Genomic DNA, 9,216 nt, shown 5'->3' with positions numbered 1-9,216 from the left:
CATTTCTACGTATAGATGTAGATCAAGTTGAGTTTGAATTCAAAGCAACAATAATCATGACACAGCCATAGCATCTCGTGAAACAGCTTCTTCAAGGAAATTTGTAAAAAGGTGGTTTGTCTGTCAAATTAGTTGCATTTATCTTTTATTTACTTTTCCTTTGCATTTAGTTTATTCAATGGAATGTTGTACTTCCATTGTCCGTTGATCACCATTTCAAATGATTTAAGTGTAAGACATTGATTTAAATGTGCACTTCTTGACAAGATTTTATCAGGCATATGTATTCCATGACAACATCCCAGTTTCATTTGAGATATGGTTACTAAACATGATAATGTGTGAACAGAGTTTTCAGAAGAAATGCACCATATTGGTTGGTGATATTCATCTTTCTGTTTTTCTGATTCTAGATGCAGAGCCATGTTTGACCAGTTCAAGGAAAAAATTCAGTCAGTCCAGCAGGACCTGAATGCTGGGTGAGGAGGAACAGAAATGTTAACATGTTGATACTCTGTATAAACTTCTTGTCCTCTTAGCATTTATTTTATTTTATTTTATTTTATTTTATTTTTTTTTTTTTGGGGGGGATGCATCTGTATTGATGTAAATGTGACTATGTAAGAGATTGTAAGAGGATCAATTAAATCTTTTAATGAGATACACATATGTGCTTTAAAGTCCAATTCCGCACTGAGAGAAAATTGACTTTTTATTTTAAATAGAGCAAAATCAGATAGTAAAAGTTTTTTTAAAGTGACCATTAAGAAAATGGTTGATTATGGAATTTAAGAGTTTCACATGTTTTCACCCAAAACACAGAAAGGTGATGTCATGACTTCACTCTTCTCCCATTGCTGTGTACATAAAAATGATACCTGGTATCAAAATCATGTTTTCGCTCAATGATTTAGCAAAGGCAACATCTTTCTCCTTGAGTCATCATTTCTAGTTTATTGTAAGATGCCAATGATTCTATACAAGGGAAGCATTTTATCCTTATTGACTCAGTGTTTGTGAAGGAAATATCATTTATTTATTTATTTTTTTATATTTTTTTTTTTATTTATTCATTTATTTTTTGCTTCGCTTACCTAAACATGAGTTATCCCTGTGAACACCAAATGCAGCCTATGTAGGTCTTCTAGATGTAACATGTTACTGATTAACTTCAAACTCTCATACTCTTGTATGTGATGCCTGTGGTTTCTATGAATCCTTTAGCTGCATTTTGAGTAGCCACATATCTGTTTTCATTTGATGGTCATTGCTTTTTTATTTTACAGCCTCTCAAGTTATTTTGTTGAATTTATATACATGTGTAACAGTTTTGTTTTTTACCCCAGGCTGAAGTCACTCAGTGAAAAGGCCAGAGAAGTTGGGAGATCAAAGAAGTAAGTTTATTGACTGGGGGAGACTGCAGTGCAAGATTTAATGTTTCCTTCCAGTGTTGTATGAGTCTGTCCTGCACAAATTTTTCTGCTCTTTGGTTTTTGTAAGAGTTGAACTGGGGTTGAATAATGTGATATAATGTAATGAAACCACATTGAAAATGATAGGGACAAACCTGATACTATAAACAACTGATATTAAAAAAAGGACATGTGTGTAAAAATACAGGGAAAGGGAGGAAATGACATGCAAAAATATGTGTTTGTGGCATGTTTTTGATTGAAGTCACACAAATAATTGACAAATATAGAAGTGTACAGCGTATCACAGACAGTGCAGGACTTACTCATGTAGCTCTTAAAAATGATAAGAAGAAAACAAAATAGTGATATTGATGTATTTATTCAATCACAACTGCAATGTGTCTGGTAAAAGGTGTGTTGATAATGCAGCCATTATGTTGGATAACGAGTGGGCATCTCCACAGTTTATTCCCACCAAAATTTATAATGCCAATATCATCTGAACATGTGCAATGATGGAGCTGACATCTACTGAATGTATTTTCTTAATCACCAGGTTACCTGGAGAGCTGCATGTGCTGGAAAATAAGCAAGGAACGTGAGTGGATTTGTAAACCTGGAATTCACAAATTGAGAGGAAATATGCACGTAATTCATTTGAAAAATAGAATAGCCTGAGCATCATGTTTATTAGCTGCACTGGATGCCCTATGATCCATATGATGTTCAGAACAGTGATGATATGTTGCTGATATAACCATATATTCATTTTGACAAGATGAATTAGTTTTTTAAAGAGTGTTTGTCTCTCTCTTATGGGTTTGTTTGATACAGGGCAAATATTTTACCAGGACAGTATTCCGCAATGCGGTTATGTACAAGAAAACAAAGACTCTTTCATTAATTGTGAAGAAATTATTACTTTTATAATGAAATATAATTATATTAAAAGTATGAAATAATGAATTTGCTGTGATTATCACAAAGGCAGAAATGTGAGTGGCACAGCACAAAGTTAGATGATGCCCACTGCAGCAGTAAGCTTAGCCAGCAACAATAGAAGAATGATGGCACTATGGCATTTTGTCCAATTTGATCTTGAAAACAATGGATACTCGCCCTGTAAGGCCAGAGCTATGCTGTAAATTTGTTCCATCCAATGGAAATCAACTTTGTGGTACTTTATCTGTAACTATTTGCTTGCCTGCAAAAGGAGAAGGATGTACCATCTCACTTGTATCACAAATATATTCATCCGATAATAATTAGTATCTAGTATTACCAGCAGTTCCATGCATTCTCCTTCCTTTCCAGACATGACAGAGTCATAGAACATGATGAAGATAAGCTGTGAAAAGGCAAGAGGAAGCCTGACAATGAATTCATCCCAGGATGTATCAGATTTTAAAGTCTACTTGCAATTATCTGTAATCACATTGTTTCTTTCCCTTTCTTGCAGATTGTCAGCTCTGAAGCCAGAGTATGTCGATGCGGGAGAAGAAATACTCAACAGGTGACAAAAAATTTGTTCTTTATATTTTGGTATTGTAACCATGTCTCCTTTTGAAGAATGTGTAAAGAACAAACTTTCCTCCATGAGACATTTTTGAGTGTCTCAACATCTGTTTGGAAAGCTGTCCATGTTGACATTTACACTAGTCAAACATAGCTAGTGTCAATTACTATAATGATATATCAATGGCCATTTATTTTGTCTTGTACATTTATAGTTTCCCATTTGGAATTAAAAACAAATATGTTGTCATTTGTTCCTTTTATTTCAGATTCCAGCAACTGTGGACTCAGATCCATGTCAACATTGAATACAGTGCAGATAAAGCAGTGGTAATTTGATTTGATTTTGTCCAACAGCTATTGTATCACCAATCCACACACGAATGTAAAATGCAAATTGTTTGTGATTGCAAATTCATTTATGTACAATGGCAATGAGGAAAAGAGGAAAAGAGGAAAAGAAGAGATCAACATTTAAGAAACAGAAGAGATACACCCTGAGTCAGGTTTGATGTCAGTGCTACCCTTCAAAGAAGATGCAGGAAGGTCAAAAAGGAGGAGGATATACATGCATTGAGACTTGTGTCCAACAGCAGAATATGAAATTGGCACTTGGAGTTTATATGTTGCAGTAAATGAGCTTAGGGCAAATTGAAATATATTTTTTTTTACTAAATGATGAACTCCTTATTGCATGAATGTAGTTTATTTCAATATTTTTGAACAGGCACTCTGTGTCAATAAAGAGTTTCGATGTGTGATGTTGTTACCCCTGTCTCCTGTAACCATAGAAACAAGACAAAGTCATCCAGGACATGGTGGAGCAGCATGAAAAGGACGTTAAGACATTCAAAGAACTCCAAACTCATGTACAAGAGATGCCTGACATGGTATCGCAGATCCAGACACTTGCTGTGACATTAGGTGAGTGTGAACACACCTACCTTCTCCATGATTTCAGACTAGTTGAACCTCAACAGTAGAACTGAAAAGAATGTTACAAGAGGAAGATTACAGTATGATGCACTTATTCTCTTGTCACGTTATCTGGTATAGATGATCTTGTGTAATTGATTCTGTTGAAAGGGACTGTGAATATGGATAGTCAGTAGAAATACTCTGAAGCCCCCTTCAAGATGCAATCAAAAGTTCTCCAACTCTTGGACTATTAACCCGTTGAAGACAGACTGATTTTGTAACAACACGCATTTCTCATAGACACTTGCCCGAGTATACTCGGGACTCATCCTCAATGGGTTAGAGGCCCAGTGTGTAAAGATATTTCCTCTAAATCTGAATTCTTTTTCATCAAGAAAATGAGAGTGAGAGAGTTCGTTCTTTTTTTAATGCGTGTGTGTTAGTGTATTTATTGAAGCACTCCAGGAGACCAGATTATCTTATTGGGGCACTGTAGCATAGTGGATAAGACTCTTGACTTCCAGTCAGAGGAGGCGAGTTCAATTTCCACCCAGTGCTTATGTCCTTGGACAAGATGTTTTTACCCACCATGTCCCTCTTGACCTAGGTGTATAAATGGGTATCTGGCAACGTTGGGGTTATTATAATGGCAGGGCCCTCTGGTAGAGCAGTGGCAACACTGAAGAGGCTACTCTAGATAAAGAAGACATTGATATTGATGATGATGATGACAAGGATGATGATTATTATTACCTACAATAATACCTTATACAGGAACAGGAATTTAGATGTTTCTGTACTTCCAGCAAATATGTCCGTCCTTCTCATTTCTTTTAAATGCCTGTAATCCCTGAAGGCAAGTTGGAGGCCGATTTCGAGGAGATTGAGACAATGCTAGAAGGACTTGAAGACACGTGTGAGGAGGAAGAGCTACTGAACAACAAAAAAATTCAAATTGCCGAGTTTGTCAGATATAAGGAACAAAAAGCGTGAGTATAGTTGTTTTTATTTTTACTGCAGAAATCATATTTTAATGTATTTTGATCCATTTTAAAGTTTCATTTCCATTGACATTATGAATATTATGTCCATATTGGCTTGTGCTGTTGTGTCATACTAATGTTTGTTTGTTTGTTTTTTTCATTTGAAATCTAACATAGTGCAACTGTGTTTTTGAAGTTCGATTCATGAACATATTGCCATATATATGTACAGTCAACCTTGCCTAAGATGAATCAATTTGGACTTATGAAATAGCTTCGACTTTTAAAGAGAAAATTTGACTAGCGAGGGATTAAAATCAATGGAATATAAAGAGAAGAGGACTTGAAAAGACCTTCAACTTAAGCGATTATTCAACTTATGCGAGGTCAATTTCGCGAGGTCAATTTGAATGAGCAAGGTTGACTGTCTCATACCAACTATCACAAATATGTCTCCTTGTGATGCTCATTTTCATATCTATCTCTTTATTATGGCATGATAAAAGCTTCCAGCTCTGTTATTAAAAATCAGCTAATTTCTAAAATGCCACCAGATCATATTCTATGTATACATTGCATAAATTCAAATAATATAGCTTTTTTTTTTTTGTTTAGCTGTTGATATGCCTGAGAACATTAACCCATTGAGGACGAGTCCCGAGTATACTCGGGCAGGTGCCTACGGAAAATGTGTGTTGTAGCAAAATCAGTCCGTCCTCAACGGGTTAACTGTGCTTACAGTTCAAAAGGAATGTTTGTCACTAATCATTTCTATTTCATTTCATGATGTACAGGAAGGAGAGAGAACTTAGAAGAGGTAGGTTTATTTTCAAAGCTCTGCATTTTTGAGTGACCATACACACTGCACAAATCTCCTCCAATTTCGAGCACTATCAATTTATCCAAATAGAATTTGCTTTGTTTGTTTGCATGCTTGCTTTTGGGGGGGAATGAGCGGGGGGACATTTGTTACAAATATCATTAAACATTGCTAAATGTTGTACACATTAGAATTGAGGTTGTATTGAGTAATAAATGTACATTGCATTTTCTAGATATGACCATTTCTAGTGTATCCCATGTTCTAAGCGTACAGTGAATCTAGATTTAATACCCCTCTTCCACAGAGATTTTATCTCATAGGTCACTCATTGGAAGCAAAGTTTGTTGCTTCCAACCACCCACTGAAGTTTATCGGATTGCAGTCTGATCAGGTGAGTGTCAGACATGTAGCACATGATCCTTCTTGGACGATTTTGCCTCATTGGATCACTGCCCGACATGTCTGACAGTGACCCGACAGTCGACCAGCACAGGTCAGATCTATCGGACTGCGATTTTATACACTTTGATGGGTGTCTGGAAGCGATAAACTTTGCTTCCAGTGAGTGACCAATGAGAGAAAATCTCTGTGGAATGGGGGTATTATTACAGCATAGAGGATGATGCAGTTGTGAGAAGACTCCAGCGAGTGAGAGAATGGCTGATTATTTATCTTTTATTATGTCTCTGTTCTCTGTCACAATGATTTGCTTACCTTTCATGTGCAAAATCAGCCATGAATTACAATGAACCATGTGTATATTTCTGAGAGTGAACATGGTTGATTATTTGTACCATTGCAAAAACGATAAAATGAAATGAAATTAAAATGGCATTATTTGTCGCATATCAGTTGGTATTCATCATCCATTGACCCTCTCTGCCCCAGAGCGCTTGATGGATGAGTACAACCAGAAGTTCCGGCGGCTGGAGGAGAAGGAGGATGCCAAGAAGAAGGAGAGACAGAAGGCCTTCCAGGACGTCTTTGCTGCCGACATGGCACACTACCGCACTCATGGCAAGATGTCGAGTAAGGGTCTGATATTCTTCCTTTGGTTTCGCTTGTTTTGTTTGTTTCATTTTCCATCTGAAAAGATGGCTGGATAGCCTATATTCAGCCATCCCATGGTCTTCCATGGGGTCCAGTTGGATGTGAGCTGGGACCACTTCACCAGAGTAAACATCCTAATCTTTGTTATGAATAAATGAAGCAGGATCTTTTAAGTGCATGAGTTGTGACTCTCCCACACATGGAGGCCTCCATTTTACGTTTTATCCGGGGGATAGAGTGTTTTGCCTCTTATCAAAGGGGACGATATGATTACACACAACATTGCTCAGTGAGACTCGGAAATCAAACCGGGTCCTTTCGGTCTGGAGGCAGATGTACAACCGACTAAGCCAACTCACAGTGTGTGTGTGTATGTGTGTGTGTGTGTGTGTGTGTGTGTGTGAAAAGAGCACATTGGGATGACATGTGCGAGGTTGGATATAGGCATTTATGTCAAAAGTTGAGTTGCAAGACGCTTTTTTCTTTAAACAAGGAATGATTTCGAGAGCCAACCTTCATAAAATTTGAAAGGTAGTTATGATTTGGAGAGTGCTGAAGGCTCCTTGTATCATGTATCAGATTTGATTTAGCCTTGTAGTAGATGACAAAGCATTGGACCTGCAACTAATGTTACGATCCTGACACTGTGACACCCTCTTTGTACTCTCAGACATGGGTGTAATATCGCTGATACACTTGTTTTTGGAAATACAAGTGAAATACAAGGGAAATACAAGTCAAGTGAGATTGAATTGAAATTGGATTTACATATTATAGTCATAATCACAGTAAGAATTCTCCCTTTTTTGCATTTCTGTATGTGTGTGTGTGCAAACATTACCAAAGTTAAAGGCATAATGTACCATTTGCAGATGAAACAAAAAACCAGTATCAGTGCTTCAGAGTAGTTCTAAAATGTGACTCATTGATAGAAACAACCAGTTTAACAATTTGAATTGGTATAATCAATGTTGAATATACAAAATGTGAACAATAGTTATATTAAAAAATGTTTCCAGAAACATCTACAGTTATGGTTTATTAATGAAAAGAGTGATATCTTCTTATATTTGTAGCTTTATTGCAAGAATTTTATATTGTAGGATGTCTTATGATACAACTGACCTACACATATGCATCAAATGTGATATCTTGAAAACTTTTTAAATCACTGCTCCCAAAGGTATACAGGACATTTAAGTGAGCCACTGCAATTCTGCAACAGATATGTACTAAAAGTTTGCTCTGTATAAACTTGGGGGAAAAGAATTTGGACAAACTTTCATTTCATTGGGAATTCTGCATGTGTATGTCCATTCAGATGATCTTACATTCCATGTTCTTACGTACAATAATCTTTTTCCGTTCCTGTGGTTCCTACAGAACTGGTGACTCAATCCTCTAAAGACCTTGAGAGCACGCTGGATGACTTTGAGCTGACAGTGAACGCGGATGACCAACAGGCACTGGATGACTTCCTGGGACCAGACGAAGGCAGCGTGGTTGTCACCGCAACCAAGAAAGAGGCGAAGAAGGAGGAGGAGGAGGAAGAGGAGGAGGAAGAGGAAGAGGAGGTGGAAGAAACCGAAGAGACGGAGGAAACGGAGGAGGAGGAGAGAGTTGACGTGACAAAATTTCCCCCAGTGACTGAAACTGAGGCACATAGAGACAATGATCCTTCAGCACCAAGAAAAGATGAAATCAGTACAGAGAAACATCCATCAGACTCAGTAGAGGGAGAGACACTTGTCGAGAAAAAAGAAGACAGTGCAGCAAGTGGTAAGCATCCATGCATGATTAAATAGCTAATGCGACCTTACATCACAAAATCAATCAATCTTCAGCAACAGCAGCAGCAGCAGCAACTAAACAAAATAAAGCAAAACAAAACAAAACAATTGCCAGAAAAGATTTGCAAGTTAGGGTCAAATTGTGGGAGAGGAGAGCCTCAGCTTCAAGATTATGTATAATTTACCAGTATCAGTGGTTCGTTACCTACTGAAAAGAATGGGAGAATGCTACATTGGAAATGCTACTTTCTAGAAAATGCACTTAGTCAACCTGTTTTGTGTATCGGAGGAAAATGGACTTTATAATCCAATAGCAGTCATTGAAATGAGGTTTTGACTTGGCACATTAATTAACAGTGTACCATTTATGGTTACCTGGTATGTCAAAGTAGCACAACTAAACTGCTTACAGTGCTGTAAGTACAGCTTCTGTAGCTTGTAGGTGGAAAATAGAGTAAACCAACCTGACAAAGAAAAAAGTGGTTTACAAAACTATCATAACACTATTTACATCAAATTCTATGTGTGAATTTCAAATGTTCATGGACAGAAGGCAACAGAAATCATTCAAAAATAAACTTATAAGTTTATATGGCTTTTTATTGTCATTGCTTTCCTATTAATTACATAAATTCTGGCACAAAATTCTAAGTGGCTAGCATGAATATATATATATATATATATATATATATATATATATATAGTGGATATAGAGAATTTTC

The 9,216-nt window shown here is 36.8% G+C and overlaps 1 protein-coding gene across 1 annotated transcript; it reads left to right on the top strand.

Moving 5' to 3' along the window:
- Positions 1-365: 365 nt before the first annotated feature.
- LOC139728268 (dysbindin-like) lies at positions 366-8,379 on the top strand. Its single transcript, XM_071639226.1, has 11 exons — positions 366-479; positions 1,347-1,394; positions 1,972-2,013; positions 2,875-2,928; positions 3,200-3,260; positions 3,722-3,854; positions 4,705-4,837; positions 5,626-5,648; positions 6,543-6,683; positions 8,088-8,329; positions 8,371-8,379. Exons 1-11 carry the CDS (start codon positions 424-426, stop codon positions 8,377-8,379), a joined length of 942 nt encoding a protein of 313 aa, XP_071495327.1. The 5' UTR covers positions 366-423.
- Positions 8,380-9,216: the final 837 nt, after the last annotated feature.

This window comes from Diadema antillarum, unplaced genomic scaffold, assembly GCF_040938485.1.
Source record: "Diadema antillarum isolate AM-2024a unplaced genomic scaffold, OU_Dant_1.0 seq00000170_RagTag, whole genome shotgun sequence".
Classification (NCBI taxonomy): Eukaryota; Metazoa; Echinodermata; class Echinoidea; order Diadematoida; family Diadematidae; genus Diadema; species Diadema antillarum.
Note: the sequence above shows the minus strand (reverse complement) of the source record. Positions and strands in the feature narration are given on the sequence as shown.

Coding starts and splice junctions, on each gene's coding strand:
- LOC139728268 (XM_071639226.1), top strand. CDS start 424: ATGTTTGACCAGTTCAAGGAAAAAATTCAGTCAGTCCAGCAGGACCTG. Junction 1,395..1,971: donor GAAGTTGGGAGATCAAAGAA/GTAAGTTTATTG, acceptor CTTAATCACCAG/GTTACCTGGAGAGCTGCATG. Junction 4,838..5,625: donor AGATATAAGGAACAAAAAGC/GTGAGTATAGTT, acceptor CATGATGTACAG/GAAGGAGAGAGAACTTAGAA.